This window comes from Gopherus flavomarginatus, chromosome 10 (assembly GCF_025201925.1).
Source record: "Gopherus flavomarginatus isolate rGopFla2 chromosome 10, rGopFla2.mat.asm, whole genome shotgun sequence".
Taxonomy (NCBI): domain Eukaryota; kingdom Metazoa; phylum Chordata; order Testudines; family Testudinidae; genus Gopherus; species Gopherus flavomarginatus.
In genome coordinates, this window is record NC_066626.1 from 29,306,375 (window position 1) to 29,320,235 (window position 13,861).

At 42.9% G+C, this 13,861-nt stretch overlaps 1 protein-coding gene across 5 annotated transcripts in view; it reads right to left on the minus strand.

The window, feature by feature from the left end:
- Positions 1-7,030: 7,030 nt before the first annotated feature.
- Positions 7,031-13,861, minus strand: part of MYO1B (myosin IB) — a 264,196-nt gene continuing 257,365 nt past the window's right edge. For all 5 annotated transcript variants that reach the window (XM_050969467.1, XM_050969466.1, XM_050969465.1 and 2 more), the window contains one exon: positions 7,031-8,307. In XM_050969467.1, coding sequence (XP_050825424.1) covers positions 8,184-8,307 — 124 coding nt within the window. In that variant the 3' untranslated portion in view covers positions 7,031-8,183. The remainder of the gene's footprint in view (positions 8,308-13,861) is intronic.

Below are 13,861 nucleotides of genomic sequence, written 5' to 3' on the forward strand. Positions count from 1 at the left end.
ATAAGCTGTTACAGATTGAGCTAAATAACCATAATTATCTAGCTGGGGCTGTAACAGACATATCCTCTGTGGATCAGGATCCGAGGCAGACCTGTGATACTCACCAGTGGATTATATGTCCATTGCCACTTGCAAAAAAGTGTTAGGTAGGTATCAAACAATGGCCTTTATAAGAGAAAATCCACATTGTTTGGTTTACCACCAAGTAGTTTGGGTTCCAGCCTAGCTAAAGGAAGGACACTATGGAGTCTATAAAAGCATTAATCACAATATAGATGTGCTGCTCCTGAAGCAGTAATGCAGCTACTAAGTAGTGATTTCAGGACCCTGGCCTGCCCTGATTGAAGTCTGGAAATTCGGTTAAGAGTCGCATATGATACATGTTTCTCAAAAATGGTCCGAGGCCAACACCTCATTTTGTCTAGCAAAATGTGAGAGGCTGCCCAAGTTGATGGGACCATCCAAAGGGAATGCACATGTTGCATATAGTATTGGCAGTTTAAAACAAAGATTCTTTTCTAAATTGCGACAGAGTTCTGTGGCACCTTATAGACTAACAGACATATTGGAGCATAAGCTTTCGTGGGTGAATACCCACTTTGTTGGATGCATGTGGTATTCACCCACGAAAGCTCATGCTCCAATACGTCTGTTAGTCTATAAGGTGCCACAGGACTCTGTCGCTTTTCACAGATCCAGACTAACAGGGCTACCCCTCTGATATTTTCCTAAATTGGTAACTGAAAATTGGTAACATTTACTTTATTTTTCATTAGTTTCACTTTTTGCATTATTCTCAGGTTGTAATCCACATCCACTTCTAGTCCCCTTCACGCTGCCAGAATCCAGTCCTAAGTGCCTTCATTTGTACACCTTTCATACTTCTCCATTTTCCCTCTTTTAGCCTAACAGGAATTTATTTTGTAGTCCTGAAGACTTGGAGAAGGGAATTAAGTTGGTGTAGGATTTATGAGAGCATCAGCTCACTTGGTTGTGAAAATTTCTCATGCTAAGAGAGAGTAAGATTGGCGAAAGATGCTTGGAGAGCAAGAGGATGTTTTCATGTCTCTTCAACTGTGCTTAAGTTTTGCCTTTTGCTGAAGTTCTGGGAAATAGCTGGGCTGTAGATATGGTTAGCAATCTGGCCCTGAAAGGGGAACAAAGCATCTTTCAGTAAGGCCAGCTCTTAATTAGAAACTGAATTTAAAATAAAAAGAGAAAATACTCACCACATGGCTTAATTAAATCCAGAAAAGGGCAAGACAAAGCAGTATTTAGAGAATCTTTGCTAATATAGCAAAATCTAAAATAACAGATTGCAATTTTATTCTTTATCCTCAAAGTGCATGTGCTCCCAACCACCAATGAGCAATGAAAAGAGCTGCAAATAGAGATAGGGGGAGTGACTACCGCGATAGGAGCCTGCACAGAAGGAACAGGGTAGAGCAGGTACCCTCTTCCTTGAGGCTAGCTTTCCTTTCCACCAAATATCAACACCCTAACTGGCCTCAACTGAAAATGCAAGTAGGGTAGGAGGTGGAGTCACACTAAGTGACATTCAAACCTGACAGGTCTGCAAGAGTCAGCAGGTCTTGCTGCAAAAAGCATTAGCTCCTACTTACCCTCTGCAGAGGGACAGAGGATAGTTGAAGTCAGTGAGTCAAGGAACATGGCTACTAGGCCTCCAGCATTGCTATGCGAGAGGGGTTGCTATGGGCTGCAAGGCAGTGCGGTGGAAGACTCCATCCACACAGCTGGGCATGGGCCACAAGATTCTGGGCCAGAATTCCACAAATCCCCAGCTCTCTGTTCCATTTTCCAACCCAGAGGATTTCACACCCACTGACCAGTGTGTGGGGGCAGAAGGGTCACTGAATGCACAGACTTTATGACTCCTTTGTTCTCCACACATTTTGCAGGGGAAGTGGTTGGTAGGGATCCTAAGCTACATGGCACTCCTAATGTCAACCTAATTAGACTTTATTTGACCCCTTGAGCTGTTTCAACCATTGAGCTATCCTCACTAGTCACAGCCTGTTATTTAAAATACCACCAAACGAAACTTAAATTATATTAAACTTCTTAAAGTGATAGGATGGCACAAGACTTCAGGAAGTCCTGAGCTAAGTTTCTTTTCCTGAATGTTTGCAGTACACTCACACCTCCCCTCAGGTTTTGTATTAATTGCACGCTAAATGGTGCTTTTTCCTTCTTTGCTCTAGAAAGTTATGAATTGGCTTTGGTGCCTCAGGTTCTACTCCCAGTTCTGAGAGTGAACTGGAGTGTGAACTTGGGCAAGCTCACCTCACCTCTGAGCTTCAGCTTCTCCATCTACAGGACTTATCGTATCTTATCGCTGTGAACTCTGCCATAACATCCCCTTGCCTACATAGCTCAGCTCTCCTGCAGAGAACATTGAAGAAGAAATTAAAATACTCAGCTGCCACCGTCTAGAAGGGATGTTAGATCAGACAACCATCGATGACAACCATGTCACACTTGTTAGCACAGTCAGCCTGTCCCCTTTGCAGCATGAGTGACAGCAAAAGAGCTTTGCTTGTTTCTTGTCTCCATCTATGGGTGCAAGGATTTGTACACACTTATCTAGGCTAATAATGGATATGTTGGAGATTGTGGGTGAAATGGATGCGTCAACGGCTTTGTTTCAGCAAGATCACCCCCCTAAGGCACACTTATTTCTTGGAACAGAGGTTTACTTTTATGTTAGATTTAATTTTCAGAGATTAAGCTAAGTGCCAAATGCCTAACAGCCATAAACGGGGGAAAGCTAAAAGCAGGTAGCATTCTAGGAAGTCAAGAAAGGTATTATGATTTTAAGAAATGACATCTCCGTTTTTCTTTTTGTTGGTGTCAACAGTTTTGTGCAGCTCTGGTTTGTATAATGTAATTTTGTCCTGTCACCTTAAAACTTTGACATTTAATAATAAGAGTTGGAGAGGGAGTCCGTTTCAAAAAGCTTTTCCAGCACAAACTACACCTGCTGACGATGACATCGGTCACAGCATCCATTTTTAAGTTGTTTTAATGTTGAGTGTTTCAGCCCATGAAGGAGTAAGAGTTGATTTCAGTTTATGTGGAGTTTGGATGTAGTTTGATGTTCATTTCACAGTCGTTGTTTAGGCAGGTTTACTCCAGGCAAGAGCAGCAAACCATATGGAGTATTCATCTGCGGGTTTCGTTACTGGAAAAACCAAGTTGTGTTTCCTTTCCCTTTACTTTTAGCTTCCAAATGCATTCCACTAAATCTTCCCAAAACTCCTGATCCCAAGCCATCCAGCATACAAGGATGATTTTTCCAGTGTTATTAGCAGCAGTTCAAAATGATCAGGATCACTGCTAATCCTCATTCTCCATGTTCTCCTTTTAAGAAGTTGAGAGGTCTAAGAGACCTCACCTTAAAAATCCTCAGTCTCTGATGCATAAGCTAAATGCCGAAGTTAATGTTCTACCATGACTCTGGATCAGAGGATACACCTTGTGTGTATATACGTAGACAGAGAACAAGCACCTCTATTAATGTTTCTAGCAGAAGGAAGTGCTGTTCAAACACATTCCTTGCCAATAATGTTTTTCGATGTATTGAACAGCCTTTAGCACCACCTCTGGAAGAAACTCTCTCACTTAACAAATGGGAAAATGGAAAAGATTTCCGTAATTGGAAGTGATGCATAGCATATAATTGTCCTCTTGTAGGAGCGTGGTACCCCTTGGGCCCAATCCTGCAGACACTCAGGTGTTTGTGTAAGTTTACTCACATGAAGTCCACAGTATTAGTCACATGAGTAAAGTTATGCATGTGCTTCAGTGTCTGCAGGATCAGGCCCCACGTCTGTAACCTGAATTACAAAAATTCTATGATATTGAAAGAACCCTCTCAATATGAAGTCTAATGAGTTAAAAATAGATTACTTAAAAGTGGTTTCATTTACTACAATCTGTGCCAGAGACTTTTGTTTATTTAGGGGATTTTACAATCACATTTTTAAAAATGTTTTTCTCCCCCCTACTCTTGGTGTGCCAAATTCCAGGGGAAACTGACTATATAATGGAAACAGTGAAATTGACTATATGCAAAATATTGTCAAATGCACAGAAATAAAGATTCCGAAGGACAAAGATTACAGGGAAAACAGTATTTTACAGTTACAGCAATCACGGGTGTTACTTGCAACAACACAGATATGTGTGAAATTTAAGTTGATGATATCCCTTTAAACTGATTAGTTTTTCCTTTCTGTCCTTGAAACAATTTAATGTAGAGAAGAGCTTAAATATTTAATTTGGGTTGCCCTTCCTCTCCTCTTCAAATATCAATTATACTACAGTGCCATTTGTAGAAATATCATATCCTATAGAACACTGAAATGTGTTTTGCAAAAGTAAGAACTTAAATATTTAAAGGTTTAACTATTAAACAATGAAAATTCAGCAGAAGGGGAAAAGATCTCATTTTATATTTAAGTTTAGGCTTTTTAACTGATTCCAGAAGTGTTTAGAAAAACAATACTTTCACTTCTGGCAAAAGCAAAACAAAACACAAACAAACCTGGCCTAATACGAATACCGTTCTTTATGCTTTACATATTAGTTTATTTATGCCATGATTTGTATAATGAAAAATCAACTATATAATTCAGTATAAAACTGTAAAAAAAATGCAATAAAATAAAAATCTCTTCTTCTTCCCTTCCATAAAACAAAAAATAGGTTTGTGGCTTGATGCCATTTTATGAAAAATCAAGCTAACCTGGCCTATTTACACTATTCCCTTGGGCAGCCAATCCAAATCCTGACAACAGGAATGCTGAATTGGCAGAACATTCAAAGAAAGCTATGTCTAGAGAAAGGTTTAACTCATTCACATCACATTGCACACAACAGAACGTCATTGAAAAATAAAAGGTTATTGTGAAATCATTTGGAAAGAGATGTTGCTTTACAAGAAAATGACACAAAATTCAGATTTTGTGTTTTCCCAAACCACTCATCAACATCAGGTTAATCTGAATATCAAGTTTAACCTGAAATCTGAACTTCTTCCCAATCCCATACAGGTAAAACTTGCAAGGAGGACAAGTAGCAGCATACAGATTCAGAGAGGATATGGGTCTAGAACAAAGTTTTATTTCTTACTTGGTGAAGTCTCATGCAGGGAGTTCCCTCCCCTTGACTGAGAGTTCCAATGATCTTTGAAAAATTACAGATAAAGGGATATGTAAGTTCAGCACCAGTATGTTTTTGCCCCTTTTTACAGTTGCACCAGAGTAGGTTAAAGAAAGGAAATGGAAGGAAAGGAAACTGACCAAATGACTTTGTATGCTTATTCTAAACTTCAAAATATCATGACTAAGTGAACATATCCAAATAATGTATATTCAAAATCCCTTTCTGTACATTTAGAATCCAATAATTTTTTAGGTGTCCAATTGCAATATATGGCAAAGTATGCACTAGTTGACAGGTTAGAAATTAACACCCTTCTGGAAAACAAATGACACAGTAGAAACCAAGGTAAATACCTTCATCTTCTTCAAATACCTGTACTATCCTTTTACTATGATCATTTTAAATACTCCCAGAGAATAAAATTGAAGTCATTTATATAGTGACTTGATGCAAAAGTGAAAAGGTAACATTGATTCCAGGGGTCAAATGTTCAAATGCTCCTGAACCCCACCTCTAATTTTCCACATGCAAACAATTGTAGGAACCAATGACATAAACAGCCATACTGGGTCAGACCAAAGGTCCATAAAACCCAGTATACTGTCTACCGACAGTGGCCAGTGCCAGGTGCCCCAAAGAGAATGAACAGAACAGGTAACCATCAAGTGATCCATCCTCTGTCGCCCATTCCCAATGACAGAATGTACATGTCTGCCTTCCTTAATTCCAGGTTATTTTTTGAAAATTTGTCCCTAATAGGTTCGTACTGGAAGGAGTTTGAAAAGTTAAACAGCTTTACAAGCCCCTGTAGCTTTAACTGGGTTACACTTCGCCAAGCGGAAATTTGAATTCATTGTATGTGAAGAATGGTGTTTGAAATATTAGATCACCACATTTGTGCGATGTTTTTAGGGCAATGATTTCACAATCTGAGTGTACTCTAATTGCTCTAGAAATTGATACCATGGTTTATTTTGTAAACTTCTCCAATTATAGCATTTCTAGGCTGCTTTAAAACTTACAATTCATTAATCTGACAACGCCGATTTATTTCGAGCCTTCAGGTATTACTAAAATGTTATGAGAAAGAGGTAGCTTTTGTCAAATTTAAGAGAATTCTAACACAAGTTTCACCACTATTACCATTCAAAAAAATTACACCTTAGTAGCATTAAGGAGACGACAAGTGAAAGCAACCATTTTGTGCCCCAATCTCAGCTAAACCCTTTTATTTCATTTTAACCCAAACTAAAATGTGACAAAAATTTCATAAGTGGAACAACTATTTTTCTGGGCATGTAAGGAGTGTATGTGAAGCCCTGGTGACTCTGCTGCAATAAGTAGTAGTATTTTAATATTGAAAGTCTACATTACAATAGAACAACTACATAAGGAAACCTTCATAAATACTACATAACTTCACCAACAGGAGAGTAACGAGACTCTGAACTTTGCTTTATCTTTACTTTATTTATGCTTGGGCTTTCAGCATTGCACAGCTGGTGTCTTAACCTGTCTTTGAAGGCAGGGATTTGTATCAGCCTGCAAGCACACAATACTTCTCAACTGTCCTTGCATCAACAAATCAAACAATTACATTCAACAAACCCTTCACTTGAGCAGTTACCTCTATCTAAAAACTCAAAAAATGTCCCCGTAAATCCATGCTTTCAGCTAATGCTTCTGGTTTATAAAAGATTAATTGCAGTCAGTTATACTGAAAGTTTATAATGCAGTTCTTGATTGTAAAGTGTTTCTGTGCACATATTACATCAGGCACAAAAAAAAACTTACACAAATTTTGAAATACAAAAATATGGTTATAACGTAAGAGTACCAAACATCAGAGAATTAGGACAATTTTATTATTATATCATCAATTTATGTACATCATCCCCCAGAATTACGAAACTTTTAAATCCTAAGTACGTTTCCCAAATTGACAACTGTAGTGTACATTCTAAAAAACTGCAAATTAAAACCACAAACCTACTTTCATCCCTACATCATCTATGCAGGCTGTACCAATCATCTCTCTCTTACACACAAAAGTGTATTATAAATAATTTTTCACAAAATGTCATGAGTGTTTTATTGCACATTGTACATGCCCATATCTGAAAAAGACTAACTCTTCAAATAATAACTGAACAGTTTAAATACCCTGCAGTTTTCATTATTCATACTACCGCATTTTTTCAGGATCTAATGTGAACCGGTAATTAAAGGAAAAAAGCAGAATAGAAAATATGCTCTGAATTATATAGCTTTTGTGAATGAAAAAAATATGTTGTTGCCACCTTAATAATTCTATTTTGCTTCCTACTGTATAGTCATTAAAAATATCTGACCTAATTAGAAAGCCTGTTTTGAAACACCAGCTTCTTTACTGCAAATAAAAACCATATGCATATGCTGCATAGGTAGTTATACATTCCTTCTGCTTTGCAGAATTAGGTTTTCCTGCACTATATTCTGTTAAAAGATCAAGTTACATGCCTCTTAAAACTGTTTACAATTAAAGTTACTGTTTCAGTCTCATGATTTTACCAGTCTCTCTAATGGTAGCAAACAATTAACCCTTCAGCTCACCAGCACAGATTGGCATAAAAATGCAAGGGGCAGAAGTTACCAATAAGCATCATGTCTTTTATGATGCAATCTATATATCTTCCGTTAGGCAGATATCTAGTCCAATGAGTATTAATAGTTTTTCCATTAATATGTGGGTTTATGGTATGCTGTACTAAAATGTGATGGCTAACATGGAACACATATCATATGCAACAGATATTTGTCAGTTCATAAAATGCTGCCACTGGACAAAATGTACATTTTGAGGGTTAAAACTACTGTATTAAGAAAGATTTAAAAGCTTATTAGTCAAATATTTTGCCAAGGGTTTCTAAAGCTATTAGCCACTGGCAGCCCAAAAAACTAAAAATTGCACTATAACAAAAAAACAAGTCCATGAAAGGTAGAGGGACCAACTGCAGTTAAGGTACAGCAACTTCAAGGAGCCGGTTGTTTTTTCGTTTACAAGTTGGGATGTTGCCATTTTTCTGGTTGCCTTGTATAAACTTCACACATACTTTGTCTTGTTTAAATTGAACCAGGAACCTATGAGACAGAAGAAAATGGGTTTTAATTAAGAGTAGAAAAACCATGTGTACAGCAAATAGTTGTTTGTGCAAGACTCTCTTTCATTAGCTACTGTAACAAGAAAAAAGTACATGCTATTACCTCATGAAATTGTTTATAGTTATAAAAGAGGGTTAGAAACTAGAAAATATGCTATTTATTAGTTTTGTCCATTTATGCTCCCTTGTGTTCAATTATCTTTCACTGTCTTCAAACTCTAGATTTTTGCAGTGCCAGTTTAGAAAAGGAACATTCAGAATGGTCTGTTTGAAAAAGTGTGATTAATACATGAAAGTATCAAAGTGACAAGTAACAATACTTAGCATCATTCAACACTGCTGTTAATACACCCCCAGAACATTAGCCTGAGAAACACCAGTCAAGGATGGTGAAGGTATATTTAATCCGCCTCAGTGCTAGAGGAAGGACTAGATGACCTCTTAAGGTCTATGTTTAAAGTACAGTACGGATATATACCAATTAATCCTCAATACGCTTCATTGGTAAGTGGGTAAATAAGAGCCCTATTTTACAGGTGGGCAAACAGAGAAATGTAGAAGGACTCACCTAGGACCACACGTTGAATAAGTGGCAAAACAAGGACCTGCCAATTCCTAGCACTGTGCTCATTTCTCCAGACACCATCTGATGGTCCTGTGTATACTATAACTGCTCTATAGACCCAAACATCACTACCTTTCCCCCTACAGTATTTTTTTTCTTCCCCTTTCTAGCTACCATTTAAGATCAAGCAATCTAATCGCCTATAGGTGTGATATCCAGCACAATAATTCCTATCAGTATATTACATCCAATATAAAACATAGGCACATCAGAGTCATCACGTCTGATTGTGCTATGTCAGCAGATTTGGCAGGATCCAGAGAAGTGATGCTCTTTAATCATAGTTTCAATATAAGATAAGATTGAACAAGTTTACCCCTAAGAACCATTTCAAAGATATAAAACGTAAAAGAATGTCTTCTAAATTGAAAGAGAGGATGACCTACTATGAAAGGATTTTATAGTCTGCTGAAGAGCAACTTGCTTTCCCTGTTGCTGCTGATCTTCATGATATAAAACTCAGGTATTCTGACTGTCCACAATGAACATAATTTCAGAGATGCAAATCCACTTATTGATCTACCAGAGGTTAACATCTAGATTACATGCACCAAATAATAAAAAAGGTCCTGTGACGAGGCCATTCTTGTAAACAAAGTTTTTAAAAATTAAAACAAGATGTATAGACGTATATTACGGGATTTCTTGAAAATATCTTATCTACATTGTTTCTTGAGAAAACTTCCTAAAATAAATATGCGCTGTTTCCCTCCACTGCTAGTAGTTTTGGGGTGTAGAATTCTACACCCATTAACCATTTGCTGAGATAGGGTCACATGGCTAACACACAGAAATCTTAGTCCAGGTTAAAAATGATGTGACAACGTATCTAGCGGAAAGAGATCTTGTATTTGAGACATTTACAATTATTCCCCACTTACTGCAGCACTGGAACAAATCTCCTTGTTCTACTGGTTTTCCAAAACACTTCTCTAACTATATCCATTGGCATAAATGCTAAAATATCAAATTCCCAAGGCCTGCAGACTATTTCAAAGATGATAATGTTATTCAAGTAGTAAATAACCTTAAAAATATAGTTAAGTGTAGTGTGGCATAAAACTAGCCTGCATAACCACTACACAAGAAAAACAACGAGGGGTCCTGGTGGCACCTTAGAGACTAACAAATTTATTTGGGCATAAGCTTTTGTGGGCTAAAACCGACTTCATCAGATGTATGGAGTGAAAAATACAGTAAGCAGTCAGTATATATATCATAGCACATGAAAAAATGTGAGTTGCCTTGTCAGGTGGGGGTTAGTGCTAATGAGGCCAATTCAATTAAGGTGGAAGTGGCCTATTTTCAACAGATGACAAAAAGGGGTAAATATCAAGAGACGGAAAATTACTTATGTAGTGCTAATGAGGCCAATGCAATCAAAGTGGATGTCGCCCATTCACTATACAATAGATTTCTGTCTGGGGAAAAGTGGAATAAAGACTGTGGTCATCTAACAGTCAATACACATATTGGTAAATACTTTAGGGTTCCAGAAGTTTTGCCCAACAGTATTCCAAGTAGCCATTAAGACTGAAGTTAATACAGAAAAGGATCTTTCTTATTTTATACCAGGGTGTTGCATTAGAACTCTGATCTGTAAAAGGTAACCCAACCTGCAGCACATTTAAAGAAAAGATAGTTTTACTGGGTATAATGAAAAAATCTGGAATCCTCATTTGATAGAGAAAATATTCTAGACATACAGAACTTACGATTTCTGGAGAATTTCTCTTGTAGATAAACAGTTAGGTACTTTCATGACCATCATTATTGTAGTATCTGAGTGCCTCACAATCTAATGTATTTATCCTCACAACACTCTGTGGAGTAGGGAATTGCTAACATACCCATTTTACAGATGGGGAATGGAAGCGGAGAACTTCTGAGGGCTTGTCTACATCACAAAGTTGCAGCGCTGGTGAGGGGGTTACAGCGCTGCAACTTAGGAGGTGTACACATCTGCAGGGCATCACCAGCGCTGCAACTCCATGTTTGCAGCGCTGGCCGTACTCCCGTTTTGTCTCGGGTGTAGAGGATCCAGCGCTGGTGATCCAGCGCTGGTAATCAAGTGTAGACACTTACCAGCGCTTTTCTTGACCTCCGTGGAATAAGCAGGTATCCCAGCATACCTGAGGAAGCCTCTGGTAATCAGGCAGGTCTCCTTCCCCGGTTTGCTCTCGCGTTCCCCGAACCCCCGAGCAAGCAGGTCTCCTTCCCTGCGGTTTGCAGGGTGGTTCGGGGAACGCGAGAGCAAACCGCGGCGAAGCTGGTCTCCTTTCCCGGTTTGCTCTCGCATTCCCCGAACCCCCGTGCAAGCAGGTCTCCTTCCCTGCGGTTTGCAGGGGGGTTCGGGGAACGCGAGAGTAAACCGCGGCGAAGCTGGTCTCCTTCCCCGGTTTGCTCTCGCGTGCCCCGAACCCCCGAGCAAGCAGGTCTCCTTCCCTGCGGTTTGCAGGGTGGTTCGGGGAACGCGTGAGCAAACCGCGGCGAAGCTGGTCTCCTTCCCCGGTTTGCTCTCGCGTTCCCCGAACCCCCGTGCAAGCAGGTCTCCTCCCCTGCGGTTTGCTCTCGCGTTCCCCGAACCCCGAGCAAGCAGGTCTCCTTCCCTGCGGTTTGCAGGGGGTTTCGGGGAACGCGAGAGCAAACCGCGGCGAAGCTGGTCTCCTTCCCCGGTTTGCTCTCGCGTTCCCCGAACCCCCGTGCAGGCAGGTCTCCTTCCCTGCGGTTTGCAGGGGGGTTCGGGGAACGCGAGAGCAAACCGCGGCGAAGCTGGTCTCCTTCCCCGGTTTGCTCTCGCGTTCCCCGAACCCCCGTGCAGGCAGGTCTCCTTCCCTGCGGTTTGCAGGGGGTTTCGGGGAACGCGAGAGCAAACCGCGGCGAAGCTGGTCTCCTTCCCCGGTTTGCTCTCGCGTTCCCCGAACCCCCGTGCAGGCAGGTCTCCTTCCCTGCGGTTTGCAGGGGGGTTCGGGGAACGCGAGAGCAAACCGCGGCGAAGCTGGTCTCCTTCCCCGGTTTGCTCTCGCGTTCCCCGAACCCCCCGAGCAAGCAGGTCTCCTTCCCTGCGGTTTGCAGGGGGGTTCGGGGAACGCGAGAGCAAACCGCGGCGAAGCTGGTCTCCTTCCCCGGTTTGCTCTCGCGTTCCCCGAACCCCCCGAGCAAGCTGGTCTCCTTCCCTTGCGGTTTGCTCTCGCGTTCCCCGAACCCCCGTGCAAGCAGGTCTCCTTCCCTTGCGGTTTGCTCTCGCGTTCCCCGAACCCCGAGCAAGCAGGTCTCCTTCCCTGTGGTTTGCAGGGGGGTTCGGGGAACGCGAGAGCAAACCGCGGCGAAGCTGGTCTCCTTCCCCGGTTTGCTCTCGCGTTCCCCAAACCCCCGTGCAAGCAGGTCTCCTTCCCTGCGGTTTGCTCTCGCGTCCCCCGAACCCCGAGCAAGCAGGTCTCCTTCCCTGCGGTTTGCAGGGGGTTTCGGGGAACGCGAGAGCAAACCGCGGCGAAGCTGGTCTCCTTCCCCGGTTTGCTCTCGCGTTCCCCGAACCCCCGTGTAGGCAGGTCTCCTTCCCTGAGGTTTGCAGGGGGGTTCGGGGAACGCGAGAGCAAACCGCGGCAAAGCTGGTCTCCTTCCCCGGTTTGCTCTCGCGTTCCCCGAACCCCCGTGCAGGCAGGTCTCCTTCCCTGCGGTTTGCAGGGGGGTTCGGGGAACGCGAGAGCAAACCGCGGCGAAGCTGGTCTCCTTCCCCGGTTTGCTCTCGCGTTCCCCGAACCCCCGAGCAAGCAGGTCTCCTTCCCTGCGGTTTGCAGGGGGGTTCGGGGAACGCGAGAGCAAACCGCGGTGAAGCTGGTCTCCTTCCCCGGTTTGCTCTCGCGTGCCCCGAACCCCCGAGCAAGCAGGTCTCCTTCCCTGCGGTTTGCAGGGTGGTTCGGGGAACGCGAGAGCAAACCGCGGCGAAGCTGGTCTCCTTCCCCGGTTTGCTCTCGCGTTCCCCGAACCCCCGTGCAGGCAGGTCTCCTTCCCTGCGGTTTGCAGGGTGGTTTGGGGAACGTGAGAGCAAACCGCGGCGAAGCTGGTCTCCTTCCCTTGCGGTTTGCTCTCGCGTTCCCCGAACCCCCGTGCAAGCAGGTCTCCTTCCCTTGCGGTTTGCTCTCGCGTTCCCCGAACCCCGAGCAAGCAGGTCTCCTTCCCTGCGGTTTGCTGGGGGTTTCGGGGAACGTGAGAGCAAACCGCGGCGAAGCTGGTCTCCTTCCCCGGTTTGCTCTCGCGTTCCCCGAACCCCCGTGCAGGCAGGTCTCCTTCCCTGCGGTTTGCAGGGGGGTTCGGGGAACGCGAGAGCAAACCACGGCAAAGCTGGTCTCCTTCCCCGGTTTGCTCTCGCGTTCCCCGAACCCCCGTGCAAGCAGGTCTCCTTCCCTGCGGTTTGCTCTCGCGTTCCCCGAACCCCGAGCAAGCAGGTCTCCTTCCCCGTGGTTTGCAGGGGGGTTCGGGGAACGCGAGAGCAAACCGTGGCGAAGCTGGTCTCCTTCCCTGGTTTGCTCTCGCGTTCCCCGAACCCCCCTTGAAGCCGCCCAACAGCGCTGCAGTGTGGCCACATCTAACACCACTTGCAGCGCTGGTTGCTGTAAGTGTGGTCACTCTGCAGCGCTGGCCCTATACAGCTGTACTAATTCAGCTGTAACGACCAGCGCTGCAAAATTGTAGATGTAGACATACCCTGAGTGACTTTTCCCTGTGTCATACAGGAAATCAGTGACAAACCGAGGTTTCCTTGAACCCCAGTTTCCCAAGTCCCAGGCTAATGCCCTAACCCTTGGACCATCCTCATCAGAAATATAATAAAGACCATATTCATCTGCTTCCTGCCCCAGAGGGACTGTTGTTTACAGGAAATTAAGTTGCACAGACTGGTAAGGCACCA